General features: G+C 45.3%; 1 protein-coding gene across 1 annotated transcript; it reads right to left on the reverse strand.

Annotated features, from left to right (window-relative positions):
• Positions 1–7,494: 7,494 nt before the first annotated feature.
• Positions 7,495–7,833, reverse strand: Prr9 (proline rich 9). Its single transcript, XM_004632319.1, has one exon. The coding sequence runs from the start codon at positions 7,831–7,833 to the stop codon at positions 7,495–7,497; it is 339 nt and encodes a 112-aa protein (XP_004632376.1).
• Between the last annotated feature and the right edge of the window lie 10,879 nt (positions 7,834–18,712).

Genomic DNA, 18,712 nt, shown 5'->3' on the forward strand with positions numbered 1-18,712 from the left:
GCTTTGGGGCTGCTTCTGATCTTTGACTATTATGAATAATACTTGGGTGAACATCCTAAGATTGGCTTTTGGTGACCGAACACAAGGCTTATGCCTTCGAAAGGGATGGTTTAGCTACCAGCAATGCTTACATTTGGCTTCAGTAATTACTGCCAAGGAGTTTTCCAAAACAACTGCATGACTTTGCACTGCCATAGTCTCACTGGCACTGTTCTTTCTGTCTTTATATTTTAGCTGGTCCAACCAGAACATTATTCCCTGAAGTTTTAATTTGCATTTTTTATGAGCAGTGAAGTTGACTACCTATTTCATGGGTTCATTTATCCTGCTAAATATTTTTATTACCAGAGTAGGCAACATAAAACTGGAGACTCTGAAAGCACAGACTATTTTCTCTAATTCCTGGACCTTGTTTTTAGCAGATCCCTCTGGGGGAAAGGAAGTTTTGTCTTTGGAGCTGTGACGGGAGTGGAAAAGTGGGAGCAAATCGAGCAGGCAAGGACCGGCACTTGTCCCCTTTGCTCATGCCAACTCTGGGCTGGGGGAGGAGAAGGGTGTGCTGTGGCCTCTGCTGGTTCTCCTCCACCCTGGACATGCTGTTGCTTCAGTGACGGCCACTAAAGGCTCTTTCACTGCATTGGGAGTGAAACAAAGTCTAGTGACAACCTTAAGCAATTCAAACCCAAGAGTACTGACTATGAGACTTAAAACCAATTTTAAATGTGTGGCCTAAATTTTTATAACCTTCTTGGCTAGACATTTGGCCTCTGCTCACACACTTTTAAAGATGACGAAGTTACAGGGCATAGACATGCCTTTTTATTTGCTATCCTGTTTTATTTTGAGTAAGAGCAGAAAACTGCTTTCCCATGCTCTGAATCACTGGCCCATGCCCTTCCCTGTGGGTCACAAAGAATGAGTCCAGTGGTTTTCTCTTTAACATTTAGAAAACTGGAACACAGCTGTTGGATCTCTGAAGTCTTCGTATCGCTAAGCCACAGCTTGATGGACAAGATGTCCAGAGGGACAGTCCTAATTCATTCTGCCTGCTCACATTCATTTAGATGGAGCAGTTGGCTAGCGTCTCCCTTCAGACACGGCACCTGGAGTGGACTTGTGAGGCCATCCGAGCTGCAGAACTGTCTTGTCATTGCTGCTCTTTCTCTGAGGACACTGACACTGCCTGTGTGGCTGGCTCTTTTCTGTTCGTCACGTCTCCACTCAGCTTCTTCCCCCCTTGCTCTCTCACCGCCTCTGTGGTGGATTAATTAATGGTGAACCTGTAACTCCCAGTTTAACTGAATCAGTATGGGGTTGGGTGTGGAAGGCCCACCTGGGGATTGTTGCCAACAGCATAAAAAGAGAACTGGAGGGGAAGATGGTGGGTGCATTGTCGATTCTCCTGGAGAAGCCTGTCACACTGGTTTGCCTGATAGGAAGTGAGCTGTTCTCATCATCAGAGGAGCTAGGGTTCACACTGCTGCTGAGGATGGGTGTAATTCTTTTGGGGAGCTCTGGTCCTTATCTTGAGCATCTCTTCTTGGCTCCAGGGCAGATCCCTCAGCCTGCTGGCACAGATCCTTCATCCTGCTGGCATAGGTTTTGTACTTTCCACCACTTACCTTTGGGCCTTCCCAGTGCAAATGCTTGCTACAGACTTGGCATGAGACATTGTTGTAGGCTCTAGGCCTCCTGTTGGACTCACAGAGGACATTTATATAGATTCTACATATTCAGCTGGACTTGTGCAGCACATTGCCATGGGATCCAGGCCCTCAATTGGATTCTTGGGGTCTCCAGTGTATGGGTGAACCTCCTGTACTCTTTTGCACTTAACTCTTTGGGTGACTTATAAAATAATCTTATAAATCATGTGTCTTGTATTAAATACATTACTTTGTAAGCCCTGACTAATCCTGTTTCATTTTCTTTATTTTCTCATTTATGCATCTTTTTTTTTTCTTTTTTTCTTTCTGTAGGTCTCCTGCTTTATGTACTCCATGGATTAGGAGAGGAATGAGCAGGGACTCTGGATCCAGTATTTAGAAGGCATCTTGGAAGATTGGAGGCTCTTAGGACCCCATTGTCCTCTTAAGTCAAGAGCAGAAGTGGGGAGTTAGTTTCAGTTCTGCAGTCCGACTCCTGAGTCTGCATCCTGAGCCATCTTACATGTTGTTCCCACCCCAAAACTCATTTAACTCTGTTTTGCATGTTGAGCCTTCCTGCCCCCTCAGTTAGATTCTACATCTCTGCACTCTTGCTTCTGTGGGTACCTAGCTTCGGCATGTATGTCTAGCAGGACTCAGATGGGCAGAAGGCCATTAGGTGGTGCTGTTGGGAAGGGGAAAGTGGCTTGTAAAGGAGCCAGCTTGGGAGTGAGACTGGCTGGGGAAAGGGGAAGTGGGGGAGACTGAGGAAAGGAGGTGTGCATCCACAAACCTGTCTCTTCTTCCAACTGACTCCAGGCACAGGGCTGGTGGCTGTGGGAGAGAAAGAAGAGCAGAAGTGGACAAGGCCCCTCTTGCTGCCCATTGGGCCAGGGGTCCTGGAATGGAGGGACTGGGGAGACCCCCCCCCACACTACCTGAGTCAAGCCCTCCTAGTGCACACTTCTGCAGGACTATCCTGGTGCCTCACTGCTGATCTAGTGCCTGCTGCTCTAGCATTGATCTCTCTCTCTCTCTCTCTCTCTCTCTCTCTCTCTCTCTCTCACACACACACACACACACACACTTCTTCTTCCTCCTAAAAGGACAGAGAAGGAGGCTGTGATGGATTGTCAGGTAGAAAAACAGATAGGTCGCTTGGGCCCAAAAGAGAAAGGAGATCCAGAGGACAAAGAAATAAGAATAAAGGGGAGAGAGGCAGGCAACAAAACCAGTGGTGAAGACTGGGCTTGCAAGGCAGTGAGGAACGACCACGAGGTGCTACTCAGGGCTGGAGGGTATGTGGCCACTCAAAACATACTGAGAAAACCCTGAGTCTGGTGGAGCCATTTCCTGTCACTTACCTGTTCTTGTTTTTGTTGCTTCAAGCTGTCTTCATACATCTTGCTGGTCCCCAGGAATTTGGCTCTCCTATGAAGTCCCCAGGAGTGTTTTAGAGACCAATGCACTTCCTGTCTCCTGACTTTGGGGTCAGAACCTTCAAATCTCCCATTCCCTGGCGTGATCCCTCTCTGAGTCCCACTTCTGCTTAGGAATTAGAGTTGCACATGACTTAGACTTAAGGGCTTTGGAAGAATTGTCTATTACCCCCTCATTTGTACACCTCCATTTCATGGGACACAGTGTAGAGACAACTCTTGCTATCATCAAATGGATTCTCAGAATGTTCTGTGTGTGTGTGTGTGTGTGTGTGTGTGTATGTGTGTGTGTATTTTAGGGAAGGGTCTACAGGGTGTTCAAGGTCTCACTACTAGATCAGACTCATGGTGATCCACCTTTTTACAACCTCCCAAGAGCTGGGATTACAGATGGGCACCACCACGTCCAGTCTCATTTGCTATCTCAGCACGACCCAGGGGGCGGGGGCAGCACAGCAGGCCTGGGATCGAACTCCTGGCTCCTGCACCTGCTTGTAGACACTTTAATCCATCGAGTTATTTGGCTACTCCCCTTCAGAATGTTCTTAAGCTAGGACAAAATTCATAACTTTTGTCCTTCAGTCTAACTCTGTCCTTTGGTGGTTCACATTCATTCCTCATAAAAGCACTTGAAATATTTGAGGACAACCTTTCTGCTTTCTAGGGTATTTTCTTCTCCAAATTAAATATAAAAGTTTCTGATATGAAGACATGTTAGGCCAGTGCTCTGCTGGTGGACTCATTCCTAAACCATCATGAATTTCTAGAGTGTGACCCACACCGTAGCACAGAGAGTTCTCTATAGATACATAGAGAATGGATGGGAGAAACCATATCACCCTCCTTTGAGCTTCCCTCGTAGTATGTGGAGCCCATAGGCCCACACTTGTCATATACTGGGTTAACTGTTAACAGAGCGCACTTCTTGGTCCTTGCCTCAGTCTGGAAAGCTCATATTCGTAATTCCATAGATGAGTTATTGGAATCCTGTCAAGTTAATTTCAATCTACCATACCCAATGCAACACATGACAAGAATAAAGACCTTGAAGCCTATTTGTAGTTATGGGGAGCCAAGGGGTCCGAAGTCCAGCCATGATGATGGGTATCCAGAACAAAGGCCTCAACCAAGGCCAAACCTGGGTTTTCTTCCTTCATGAAGAAGGGAGTGGCTTGAGACTGAGTGACTGGAATGGCAGGAAGTAGGTGAGTGCCACGAGCTGAGCTAGGTAGGAGGCCTGCATTCACCTCTGCGATATGCAAAAAGAAGGGGATGTAGAAAAAGTAACCTGTGCAACACAACTGGCACAGTAGCTCATGTTTGGGGGTCAAGGCTTCAGTTCTGATGTAGAATCTTTCAAGCCCCAGGAAGCCATAGGCTCTATCTCTATCTGATCCCAGCTGACAGACAGCATGGAGATTTGGCTCTTATTCTTGCTCACACAAGGCTCTTATTCCTGACTTATCCTGGCTCATACAAGGGAACAACAGATGGGGGTCCAAGGAAATACTCTTGTCATCTTCAACGACTACCATCATCACCTCCGCTGGACAGATATGCATTGCTTATGGCCAACTGAAGGGATAAGGAAAAAGCCTGGCCAGCTCTGTATATATATCATTGTATGAAAATAGGGTCAGGCTCAGTCAAAATGGAAACAATTGCTCCTCTTTCTAGGAGAGCTGTTCAGATTGTCCTCCACAGATTGTCAAGTAAAATCTATCTCTGTCATTCTCCTTGGTAGTGCTCCTTGCCCCCTTCTGAATGGCTTCAGTCTAGATGCAGATTGCTGGAGGAGGAGTGTGCATGGTTCTAGCTGTGGTCCGGACTCTGGGCTTTGTGGCTATGGCCTGCATCTGTGTCCATAGGGACAAGGCTCCAGCAGAAGCACCTCAAAGAAGGTGTGGCAGTTCCCATGACAGCTAGCTGAAGGCCTGCTGACTGGTTACTGTTGCTTTCTTATCTGTAATCTGCAGGCTTGTCTCCCTCCCATCTGCTGAGGCCTCCCCAGTAATCACTAGGTTGTTCCTCTGTCTGATCTGCTGGACTCTCCCTGCTTATTAGCCCTACACCTTCTCTCTGTCTGGGTATCTGGTCCGGAACTCTAACTGTGCTTGTCTTTATGAGGAGAAAGCAAAAATGTCTAGATGCTTCTCTCAGCCTTATTAGGAACTTCATATATAGAGAGACTCCCTGAGGCTTCCTCAGGATGAGGCCCTGGGGAACAGATGGGACCATGGTGAGCACCTGGCTTTGGGGATCAGCTGGCTTATTCCAAAGTTGGGTGTGGATGAGAAAGTCTGTTTCAACGAGGTGGGAGGCAAGAGAACTATAATTCATATGGCTAGAAATGTTCAGGGGTTTGAGATGTGCAGGAGGCTCTTGGAAAGACATGTGGCCCTGTGGAGAGCTAAGAGCTACACAGGGACACTAACCACATGTTTCATCATCATTTCTTTAGAATCTAACATGCATGAAGCCTGACACTTGGCAAGTGATCAGGCAGCACTTGTTAGATGGAAGAATGAACCAATGAAGAGATGGTCTTAGAAATTTCTTTGGGTGGCACATGCACTTTTGTCAGATATGAGTTCTGTTTGATAGTTAGAATGACTTGAGTTAGAATCCTGCTGTCATCATTTACTGATTTTGTGAGACCGGACAAGGGAAGCTGAACTCTGAAGTTGCTACCAGGATTCCCTCAGAGAATGGCCAGAGACGTCATGGCCTGGCCCAACACCTGCAGACTCAGTGCATCTGTAATGCTTCTCTATGTGTTGTCTCTTGAAGCCTTCCCCAAATCATGCTGCCACTCTGTCCTAACCTAGGGCATCTCTGTGATCAGAGTCCTGTATGATTCTAGGGCCTCAAGCCCTCACTTCAGCCAACAGGTGCGAGATGGGCCCTATATGACCTTCAGGAAAGGGTCTTTTCTCATACTGATGGAGTGAGGAGAGTATGGGAAGAGTGGATAAGAAGCCCTTCCTGCTGCAGAAGGTGGAGTCTTGATATAGCTTGCCCTATGCCCGAGGCACCACTGAGGAAGCAGCGTTCAGCTCTTTCATGTCATTCCTGTGCTTCTGCAGTCCTTCCACACAATTCCAGTGCATGGTCTGCATTTATTCTACAGGCCAAGAAGCACTGCGCATGGCCAGGATAGCCAGACTGCCTGGCTCTCCTGAAATGGCCAGAAGACAGGGCTGACACATTTGATCCTTGACTCTGTGTTCATCTCAGAAGCATGTTTAGTTCTTCTCTTTGATGTGGCTGCTGTATTTCTAGATGTGCTGGGCAGATTTCAGACACCTCTAACACAATTTCCTTCTGCCTCATTTCAGCCTTTTCCTCTGGAGAGCAAGGTTCAAAAGGGAAAGATGCTACAATGGAGAGAACCTAGAGCTGGCATTTTGAATGTAAGCAGGTCCCAGCCTTGTGCTGCATGTTCTCATGTGTAAAGTGTGGGCATGGATGAGCCCGGGAGAGCCCGTGAGTGAGGTGATCCAACTGAACCCGGGTGTGGGTCCTTTCATGTGAGGTCTGGGTTTTATTCCCACTTAAGACTCTTTCCTAAAGGGAGAAAATATTCACCACAAAGACAACAGAGGTTTGGGTGCTGGATAGGACAGAACACACACCAATTCAGATATTAGCCTTAGGATCAGTTTTATTATGTATTTTACCTTCCCCACAGAGAATAAGGTACAGAAGCTGGAGAACAGACCAGCTTGTATCACAGAGTCACAAATCACATTTCAACAGTGTACATGATGAGAATGAAGGGTCTCAAAAGACCAGCATGAAGCATAAAGATTGATAAAGACCCAAACATCCCATCTTAGATTTTCTTATTGATGATGGAACTTAATCATTTAGGTGATCTTGTTTCATTTTTAAGAAGCCTACCCAACATTACCATGTCCAATTATTGCCCCTCTTCAGGGAAGAGAAAAAAGTACCCAAGTTTTGATTTTTGCACCATAACTGATGTTTTCTTAACTCATTGTTGTAGTAGTGACAATAAACTCAAAGTCCGTCAGAGTCAGATTTTTATGAGGCTTGAATAAGACCCTGACATTCTAAAGGAAGTGAAAAATCATTCTTCATCATTACACACCAAGGGCTGGGTGAATTTTGCCCCAAGGGAGCTATATTGGGTTTTGGTGGTCTCCTTGAGAACCACACTATTCCTACATTTGAGGTGTTCCACCAGGCTGCTGAGAACAACACTTACTCATAGAGGTTGATAAAATACAGAGAGAACTGTCTTCAGAGATCAAGTCCTGGAGTACTGAGGAAGCCAAGAGGCAAGAAGGTGCATTGTACACTGAGGAAAAGGTCACCAGAGTTGGGGCTAGGGTTGGGTTTTCATCCATTGGCCATCTTCTTGACTCCAGCTGGCATATGAGCAGCTACTTCCCCTTGCCAGTGGGTGAGCACTTCTCCTGGGCTTTCTGTGGGCTCACCTCCACACATGTTGCCTGGGCTAACTCCTGGCATGGCTCCACACACTGAGGTAGACACTGGTCTTGGCATGGATCTTGGACTTGCTGTGGGCAACTTTCTTGGGTTAACTCTGGGCACTGAGAGCCACATACCTCTTGAGCTTGTCCTAGGCCCTTCTCTTGGCAGGGGTCCTGGTGCTGGGTGAGGCACACTACCTCAGCCTGTGCCTGACACTGTTCTTTGGTCTGCTGAAGACATGGTGGGGGTGCACATGTCTGCTTGCACTGCTGTTCACTGAAGGACATACTAAGGATTTGTAGAACCTGAAACAAACATAAGATTTAAAATAATCTTCATTAAAAATACCATATTGGGAAACAGGGATGAAGGTTGAGAGAACTCATTTCCCTCCCATTCTTCATCCATTTCTCTTTCTATCCCTGCTTCATTCCTTTCTTGCACTCACCTGCAATGTGAAAGTATCCTCATAGTTTTTCTCTGAAAAGCCATAATCCCCAAACCCTAGGCCCACCATACCTGTTTCCTTTTTCTTCTCTTTTACCAACTCTTTTGAAAATCAGAAACAAGAGACTAGATAGAATACAGAAGGTAATTATCAGTGCTTGAGAAAAGATAGATCTCTTTAAAAATCAGTAGAAAATACACTACAGGGGAAGAGCAGAACCGTGGTCTCACACAGATTGAGCAGCAGGGAGACAGAGGGCGCAGGTGTCTCCACTTACCTGATCTTCAACAAGACTCAACCAAGGATGTGGATTGTGGACAACAGCAAGGCGGGGAACTTTTATATCGTGCCTGCTCTGTCCTTCTGCAGGACTGAAGGGCCACGTGGGGCTGAAATCCTGTTCATGGCGTCACCGCAACGAGCTTCTTCTGAAATCACGGATGGCTTGAGTCACTGCTTGGGATGCCTGTTAATCAGCCAGAGTTTTAGCCTCTGGGTCTTCACCAGACCTCAGCAGGGAGGGGCTCCTGTTAGATCTCTTTCATTAGAGGCAGCAACAGAAGAATGTTCATAAAATGTTATCTCAGTCTGTTAAACCATGGGGTGAGGCATCTTGTCTGCCCAAGCTGGTTCAGGATGTGGTATGAGATAAGATCCACCTTGCTCATCCATCTTCACCAGGGAGAAGGCTTTATGTCTACATCCCAGGGTCTGTCTCGGCAAAGCGTCCAAATGGCAAAGTTCATACAGTCCCAATAGACGCCCCTTTGCAGAATCCAGAAAGTTCTAAAGACCCAAGGAAGACAGCTTGTCCCATGGTTCTAAGCAAAGAAAAGGGATATAACTTCCTTCACAATGATTTTCCCACATATAGGTCCTGAGGGAAATTGGAGTCATTTTTCCTCTTGTGTTGGGAAGCAGAGAAGAGGGAAAGGCCAGGCAATATTCATCTTTTCAACCTTGATTTATGATACCTTCTGAAAGTAGAGTCACAGAGTGTTCATGGTGACCAAGAAGACAGGTCATGACAAGTTTAGCTCATGCCCTTGCCTTCTAAAAACCTTTTCTTAGAACTCAGGCCAATAAAAGCCAGAGGATGAAAGGAAAAGTTTCAAAGTGAACACACCCACTTTCCTCTACCTCTAAGTCTTGGTTTACTCTGTCACCTTTTACCTGAGGTTCTTTCCTTCTCTTTGCTGTTGAAATGCTAAGCATTCCTCAAGATCCATTCAAGCACCATCTTCCAGGAACCTTTCTGGTTACTGTGAATCAAAAGGGAATACACTTCTTTACAAACTCCCATAGTACCTATTGTTGGTGCTACTTATTTGACATTTATTTTTGCAATCATGAATGCCAGTTACATGGTTTTAAGCTTTTAAAAGGTGAAGGCTTTATAGCATAGGTACACCAAGTGGAAGATGATCTGAGATAAATGATTATTGGTGGGGTAAATGGATTAATGAAGGAATTAAATGGTGGATGTTGTAGGTAGCTGGGGACAGAGGAAGATGGGAACGGATTATGAAAGAAGCCCTTAAAGTTCATAAAGTGGTGACTTTTTCTCTAACGTTGATCAAATCTCAAGCACTTTTACAATGATGATGTACCTTCTCCCCTGAACTTGAAGGTAAAATATACCCTTAACTTGAAGACTTAGGTCACTTCTTAAGAGAAGCACTAGTTGAAATCAGGAATACCTTTGCATGTTTCTATAGGTTATAGACACTGGGTAGCTGAAGAGTTTTTAAAAGGTGAGCTGCATGGGGAACAGGTAGTTATTTGTTTTTTTGATATTGGTGCAAGCAAGACTCATGTAACTCCAGATGGACCTCTTGGTGTCCTGATAGGAAGATGCTGGGGTCGGGAGGGACTTAGGAGACCCATAAAGTGTTGGAAGAGATAAAGTCATTCGGTGTATTTTGGAACTGGGTGACTAGAAATGGGATGGGTAAACCATCTCTCTCTTTTCCCTTCCTTTTATTCTCTTTGTATCTCCCCTTCCATTTTTCTCCCTTTTCGTATCCTTTGTCTTTTCTGTAGAATGGTGCTTAAGAGACAAACTCTCTTGTGTCCTAACAGGCAAGGATTCCTCACCAATAAATTTATGAGTTTATTCTTTCAGTCATTTTCAGCCTTGTTTTATAAGGGGTTCACAGGCTTATAGAGATGGGCAGAGCCCTCATACCCCAGAAAAAACTCCACCTATTTATCTGGAGAAGAAAAGTCATAGAAGGCTGCTGAGAAGATGTGAGCTATGTCTTTTTTAAAAAATTTTTTAAAATTTATTTGTGTGTGTGTGTGTGTGTGTGTGTGTGGCCAGCTCAGCCCACCAGGGGGCGGGGCTGGCTGGCATGTGGTGCTGGGGGATTGAACCGTGGTCCCTTTGCTTTGCTAAACTTGTTCTAAGTAGGTGCTTTAGACCACTGAGCCATCTCACCAGCCCGTGAGCTATATCTTACTTGACAGAATTGCTCCAACAATGAGAGTGGAAAGTGGCATTTCAGGCAGCCTTGAAAAAAGAATCCTTGACAGGAGTCTGTTGGAATACAGAGATGCAGGTGACCTGGAAGGAAAGCCTGAGGCCAGTTTAGAAAAGGGATGGGTGAGAGACTAGGGAGGAGACTGGCTTGACTGAGATTTCCCTAAGTTTCCTTAAACAGAGTACATGAGGTAACTCTTACACTGCATATTTTTCTGTGGTTTTGGTTGAGCCCAAGGATAAGGTGATTAAATGGCAACGCATGGAGCAAGAGAGACTGGGTTATGTTCTCCTGGTAGGTACCAAACGCAGTTAGATAGAACCCAAAGGTTGACTTCTATAAAAGGCCTCTGCCATTGAATTGATTCATGATAGTGAAATATTCTTGAAACTGACCCAAACATCCTTCTGTAGAAGGCAGTACAATGACTTATCAAAGAAGGACATAATTTAATCTCCAGAGTCACTAAGTGTTTGGTTACTTAGAAAATAAGAATTAAGATAGCAAGAAAGGTAGTTTGTAGAATTAAGTTGCTAATCAGATGCCATTAAAATAGGGAGACTATCCTGGATTATCAGGTGGGGCCCAAATAGCCACAAGGATCTTTAAAAGTGGAAAGGAAAACAGAAAAGTTTGGATCTAATGTGAAAGACTTGGTTGCCTACTGGTGGCTTTAGAGATGGAAGGAGACCATGAGCGCAGACCAATGGTGGTGTATGGAAGCTGGGAAAAAGGAGGAGAAACATGGCCCCATGCAGCCTCCAGAGAGAAACGCAGCCTCACTGGTATTTTGGTTTTAGCCTCCAGAGCTATAACACACTTTTTTTTGTTGTTTTAACTCACAAATTGTGTGGTTACAACAGCAGTAAGAAGCTGTGATACCTCTACAATGTCTGAAACTCTTGGAAGGTCTGGAAGAGGGAGATCTCAAATGAAGTGGTAAATTCTCATTTTAGAGTTCCTGCATTTAAGTAGATGCCTACTTCTCCATATTAGGACCCTTTAATCCAAGACTAACTGGGTAAAGGAGACACAGAGGTGCATGGGAAAAGAGCTGAACTCAGGCTTCAGGACTGAGTCCATGACATAGAGTATGTTCAATAGTGGATAGGGGGCAGCCTCTCAGAGCCTCAATTTCATCTTTCTTTTTTGAGAAGATTGAATACTATTTCACAAATTTCTTAAGATGATCAGTTTAGAGAAGAAAAACAGTAACACTTAGGGCAATTGAGCTACTTATACAAGGTTAGTGCAATCTGAATGTTTGGGACTCATTTCTTCCATAGAACTTTCCTTGATTTCTTTGCTACACCTTGTTGTGCATCCTCTATTGTGTCTCCCATTTGTTCTTTGACTTCTATTTTTTTGTTCACTGTGATCTACAGATAATGTACTGCTCAGAGGCCCCGGTACTTGGCTCTGGGCCTAACAAGGTGCATGACCTCACAGCACTCCCTGACCTTCTCCGGCCTTGGTTTCATCATGATTAAAAGGAGATTTAGGTCTTCGGTAGGATCCACTGGGCTCTGGAATTCTGTTGCACTATAAACGTGATCACAACTATGATTCCCCTAGGTAGCTATGTGACCTTGTAAGTGTGGCTATATGTGTAAGGAGGTGCTTCCTCTTTGATTAGTTTAAAATGGGCCCATTGGAAGACCCAGTCTTCTGTCCTCTGCATGTAGCATTGACCCAACTGGGCTTCTGAGTGAATTTAGGTCTTTACCTATGTACAGAGTGAGGATATTTGGGGTCTGAACTCCTCAAGGAACATCGTCAGTGGATTAATCACTGGGGCTGTAGCTTGGATAGCTCTAGGGAGATTGTCCTAGTCTGCATTAAGACATATGACAAGATAAGTAGGCTCTGTAACTATCACCAACCCTCTAGCAACCTTCTGGGGCTAATCTGATTCAGTACCATCTGACATTTCAGATTCTGGAGCTGTTATTATTGGGAGCCAGAACATAATTAGACAGGATCAGCAGAAGAGATTCAGGTGTGTTCTGGACATTCCACCTACCCTGCTTCCCATCAAATAACTATCTCCTTTGTTCAGATAATAATATTTTCCAGAGACCTCTGATTCATTCATGTGCATATTATAGGGCAATGGGTCTGATAAACTGAAAAGTGCAGAATGTGGCTCATCTCGTTTCTTGGGGGAGCACTTGGCTCTGGAGAGCTTAGTAAGCTTGTAAATTCCTGAGGGAGAGTCCATCACTCCTCTCCTTTCCTTTCTCAGTGACACAGGGAGTCTGAATCAGAGACGGGGGATGAGCTTTGGGGTAAGAGGGACATGAGAGATCACCTGAGTCCACTCTGTTCTCTCTTTAGCTCCAGCATGTGTTTTAAACAGGAGGCATCTAAGTATTTATCAACTGCATTTTTTTTAAACAAAGAAAGTGGGGCCACAGTGTTAGGTCCTTGTTTAAGGTCATGCAGTGAGCCTGTCTAACACGAGCAACAAAACACCTAAAAAACATTCAGGAAGCCACGATATTGGAGTTTCTTTATAAGTTTCAAGAAGACAGGGACATGGCCAGCCTGTGGTTCTTTTTTTTTTTTTTTTTGTGGTACCAGGGATCAAACTCAGGACCTTGCACTTGCCAGGCAGGCACTTAAGCCACTGAGCTATAACCCCAGCCCTCAGTCTGTGGATCTTAACAGCTTTGGGGACATGAGAATATTTGCATAGACACATGTTTTCACATTCAGGAGCTGACGACGCCATGTTATGGATCACTGACATAGTGAGGAGAAAAGATATTGTGGAATTGCTGAGCTTTGCTGACAGTTTTCCACATTTTCTCTTTTCAATCTGGAGTCTGGCTCTTCCTGGCCTAAACCAGGGCTGGAAATCCTGGAGTCTTCCCACAAGGAACTCACTTTGACTTTGGTTTTTTCCCTTCCTGAGGGAAATGACTCATTTGGACACTGAGGACCCTGAACGCATATCCAGCCCTGAGGTTCAGTGATACAAAAGTTTCCTGGCCCATCCTGGGGGTCTCTGGGGAGTGGATGGAGGGGACTCCCTGACTCACCCATTCCTCCCCTTATCCCACAGCCTCACACAGCAGATGATAAGAGGCGGCTGTTGTAGTAGGTGGTGACACAGGATTTCAAGTGCTCAGCTAGGCACTGCATGTTACTGGCATTTTGGGTTTCTAAGTTCAGGGGTTTTCTCATCAGTTGACTCACATCATCACTCCATTCTTACCTCTTTGTGAAATTTTCTTCTCATTCTTTAGCAATACATGGAGGCCCCTCCTTCCCCTGAAACAAAAACTTGTCAATGCTATTCAGCTGGTTAGTATTAAGCTAACTTAGAATCTGTATCTGTGTGATGTCAAACCCCACCCCCATGCCTTCCAAGATGAGAGACCGCATGGAGGATGTGTGGAGGAGGGTGGCAGGATCAGCATCATGTCCCACAAGGATTGGCCAGGCACAAGACTGTGACCAAGAGTAGGGCTGTCTCTCAGCCCCAGGCCCCTCATGTTCACTGTCTTCCCCCGTTTTCCCACTGCTAAAATCTGACATCTCTCTCTGCAGTAGGAGCACAGTGCATTGGTGTCAGTCCAAAGCAGCCTTTTCATTCTTGGAAATGTGCACCTCACTCCACTGGGTACCCACCCACTCCATACGGAATGCCTGCGGTATGTATCTTCTCTGCGAGCTTAGTGTATGGGACAGTCAGGTTACAACTGACCAGAATGTACTTTGGGCAACACAGAGGAGGAAGGCATGGAGACTGGAGGAGCGTGTGTGAGCACGCGCGTGTGCGCGCGCGCGCGCGCGCACACACACACACAGAGCATTTAATCAGCCTCAGGGCGGAGGATTAGGAAGCTTCTTAGAGGAGGTGATACCTGAGTTGGATTAAAGGATGAGGACAGAATTTAGTGAAGGAAAAATGGAAATGCTACACAAGTGCTAAGTCTCAAAGCCAAAACTCTCTGCCCTGTGCCAGCAAATGCAACAGTTATCTGCTCCTGGGCTGGGAAATTCTTGATGGAATTAGAAAAGTGGCAAGAAGGGTATGGAGGGAGGCAGGGGCTAGATCACGAAGACTTTCACACAGCAGATAGTCATTCAAGCAGTGGCCTAGGCAAAGAGGAGCCTCTTAAGTGATTAAGCAATAGATTTAGATCTGAGTCTTTTTTTTTTTTTTTTTTTTTTTTTTTGTGGAAGCAGGGATTGACCTCAGGCCCTTGTGCTTGCCAGGGAAGTGCTCATTCCACTGAGCCATCTCCCCAGCCCTTTAGATTTGAGTTTTATCAGTAATTCTTGACTGGCTTCCCCTGGAGGTAAGACTGGAAGAAGGTGCACTTTGCCAGCCAGTTAAGGCTTTTTGAGTGGTATAAGTGAGAGATGAGGGGATTTCTGGTGAAAAAAAGGGCATGAGTCCTCAATCTGAGGAGGATTTCCTTTGACACAGGGAGGGAGATGGAGAGAGTGAGAGAGACAGAGGGAAGGGAGAGGAGAAAGGCAAGAAGGGAAAAGGGAGAGGGGAGAGGAGAGAGAGAACATAGCTTCAAAGTGAGACATCTGAGTTTTTCTGTCCCTGGGAAAAAAGAGCAGCTGAAAATAGCCCAGTATGCATTTTCTCATCAGGTTGTACCTTGGAATCTTTGGTAAATGACTTACTGAATCACCTGTGTACTTGCTAGGCACCAACAGCTGCGGCATAGCAACTGTCAGGACTTGCCACCAATAAAGGTCACTAAAATGTGCCTCCGTTTGTTTTTCTGGGCTGGAAGTGGTAAATGCCTCTAAGGTCCCTTCCAGATTCAAAACAAGGCTTTTTGTGCTGGGCCCACTCGAAGTGTTCAGTCTGCTTAGACCAGTTGCCCCCAACCCTGTAGGTTTTGGGTTGATATAGAGGCCTCTTTTCAAGGATAGCTATGCTGTTCCAGATTTTTGAGAGGGGATAATACAGGGGGATTTATGGTGGGCTGTCTCCCTTTGTAACTCTCTTTGTGAGCCCCCGAGGCTGTTGAGCCATGAAAGAAGAGGAATTGTCCTTCCTCTTCTCCCTAATCTGTGAACCATCAGGCCTATGCTGTACAGTCTAGTGACGTCATTATTCAACTTCTACCCTTTGGGCCCAGCTCTGGTGACTATCCTGGGACTGGAAGTAATTATAGCATTCTGTGGAGAAGTGGCCTGCTCATCACATTCTAGCAATCTTCCCCAGAACAGCATTTGATCGAGCTCTTAGCTGGGAAAGCAGCCATTAAGAGATGTCTATCTTTGGTTTCATCTACATGAGAGAAACAAGAACTAATTTGGCAGTGGACGCTTTCATGTTCTCCGCGTGGCCTCCTCCCCACCTGTGCTGTGTTCTCAGGGCCACAGCTGTAGCTCCAGCTGCCACAGAGACACCTGGAGGCTTTAGCCTTCAGTCCTACCCCAGGAGGGAAGGCACTCGAGGCAAGGCACCTGCAAGTATTTTCTGAGATCTTCCTTTTTTTTTTTTTTTATAGAACCAGAGATTGAACTCAGACCCTTGCACTTGCCAGGGAAGCACTTATTCTACTGAGCCATCTCCCCGGCCCTCTCCTGAGATCTTCCAAAGTTTTCCAGCAGCTTTGGAGAGGTCTCTGAAATGGTCCTAATTATTTCATGATTATTTTTCTGTTATAAAATGAACAAAAGCATATTAATGAAACCAGTGGGAAAAAGTAATAGTTATCCACCATCCCATGATGATTAAAATATGAGAATGTCCACAAATTTCTTTCTATTAGTTTTATTGATTAAAGCTTTTTGTTACAATTAATTTTTTTTTGTATTGGGGATTGAACTCAGTGCCTTTCCAGGCAGGCACTTAAGCCACTGACCTATCTCCCTGGCCAGAAATCACGCTTTTTTTGTATCAGGAATTGAACTCAGGACCTTGCAATTGTTTGACAGGTGCTTACGCCACTGAGTTATCTCCCTGGCCTGAAGCTTTTTGTTACAGATAATTGTTTTATGCCACATATTCAAGGGAGCCCTTCTTTTCTCAACAGCATGTTTTTCTTGCTTGAAATTGAACCCAGGGTCTACTGCACACAGGAAAGACCTCCAGCATCGAGCCACGCCCCAGCCCCTCTTTACACATTTTAATGACTTTTTTAGTTTTTAAAGTTGTACTATGATGATCATCTATATAGCATTTCCTCCCATTTCGCAGTCATTTTTCTTCCTTTCCAGGTTGCAATTATTTTTTTACTTAAATTCTATAAAGTGAATCTATTGAGTCAAAATATCGACTCATTTTATGCCTTTGATCTATATTACTATGTTGGCCAATATTGTTTTCTAAAAAGATATTTATTTGTAGTCCATCTAATAGTGTTGCAAGTTTTCACACAGGAGTTCTAGGACTTCTTCTCTGAAAGTGATAATATAACAGATGCAAAAGATTATCACTTCATTCTCTCCCTTTTCTTTTCTTTCCCTTCTTCTTTTATTTTTCTCTTTATCCCCCTGCTGGGGAGTCAAGGCAGAGGTTTGTGAGTGTTAGGCATCTGCTCTATGATCACTCATACCTTCAGCCTTTTTCTTCTTTCTTCTTTCTGATCTCCTGGGAGGAGGGAGTGTTTTCTTCTTGTCGGCTGCAGTCCACCACAGCCCCCACCTCGTACTCTAAGATGGGATTCTAGTGGTTCTTGGTCTCCAGAAGACCATTCTGAACAGGGCGCTGGAGTATGAGATCCTAGGGTCAGGCTCTCATCTTTGCCTGAAGACCCTTCGATTGCAAGTTATCTTCATACAGAAGAAGCAAGCACTAGTTTTTTTATTTGAAAATGAAGTGGTACCCTGAAGTCATTGTCTTGTTCCCTCTTCTAAAGGTCTACCTCTATATCTAGCTGATAACGTGATGGGGGCACAAAGGGGTCCCTGGTATCTTTTATTGGGCACAGTTTGGGCTCTCTGCAATTGCCACATCCTTTGCTGCTTGAGCCATCCTCTAAACTCAGAAGGATGAAGCTGTTGATGTGCCACGAATCGGAGTGCTATGCCCAACTTGACCTTTTTAATGATCTCTTACTATGACTGTGGAGAATGCTAAACCTATTTCCATTTAAATACAGTGGACTGTAATAATCCATTACGTGTTTGATCTATATGACCAAAGCTCTGTCATCTGCTTGCCCAAAGGAGTGGGCACTTGACCTTCTAGGCCACCCTGTCCTTTCCTGGAGACACAGGAGTGCCTCATACCCAATCTGTGCATGGTGGGACATTGAGAGTGAACGGGGTATATCTGAGCAGGCTGAGGGAGACTAAAACAGTGAGTGCAAATCTCTGTACCCAGCCCGAGGTGCTTCCTTGTCGCTGCAGATTTCTCTTCCATGTCTCACTTCTATGTCCTCAGCAACATGAGCCACTGAATTCCCTTTTGCGAATTAGGTCAATCTGGTATGGACTTCAACTCTTTGTAAATGACCTCTACTAACATGTGAGCTCTGTGTCTATTCCAATTGGGATCCTCAGCATACAGATCTAGTTTTTTCCTATCTAAATTATCATTTGGAAATAGTATCAAAGCCAAGGAATTCCTCTCTCTCTCTCTCTCTCTCTCTCTCTCTCTCTCTCCTTCTTTGGGAATGTCTAGCTGACTCTAGTGGGATATATTACAGCCTGCCCACTGTGCTCAGGTGGCTTACACTCCACAAGAGAAGTACAGAACAATGAAGTTCAAATACGTGAGCATTACACTGGGGAAGTGTAGCATGTTCCCTTCACCCAGCACCCACTATGTTCCAGGACCCTGGGCGCCAGGCAATGGCTAACTTCTGAGTCTCAGAGCAGGGCTCTAACTTTGGCGGAGAGGAGGAGACTAAAGCACAAAAAGGGTAAGCAGCTCGCATAAGGCCACAAAGTTGCAAGGGAGAAGAGCTCGAGTTTAAACTCACATGGTGGGTACTTAGAGTCCTCTGCATAGGCATGAGTACTTACAGTCCCCTGCATAGACGTTATGAAATTGGACTGACAGCAAAGTGGGTAGAAGGTCTTTTCTTTCTCAGCCTGTTGCCAATGTCCCACTCCTCTTTTTCCCTCGGGCTACTTCTCACTTCCGGGGGTTCCTGCATTTTACCAGCTGCTTCACGGATCTCGCAGGCTTCGCTGGACCAGGCTTTGCTCAACCTGTGTTCATGTGATATACCCTATAGTACAGGCAGGTCCCTCTAAGTAGCAGACAGGGACAGAGGACAGCCAGAACTTGAAGGTCTTTCATAG

This window comes from Octodon degus, unplaced genomic scaffold (genome assembly GCF_000260255.1).
Source record: "Octodon degus isolate 3935 unplaced genomic scaffold, OctDeg1.0 scaffold00048, whole genome shotgun sequence".
NCBI classification, from domain to species: Eukaryota; Metazoa; Chordata; class Mammalia; order Rodentia; family Octodontidae; genus Octodon; species Octodon degus.

What these genes read in the sequence shown, in the direction of transcription:
- Prr9 (XM_004632319.1), bottom strand. Translation starts at nt 7,833, where the DNA reads ATGTCCTTCAGTGAACAGCAGTGCAAGCAGACATGTGCACCCCCACCA.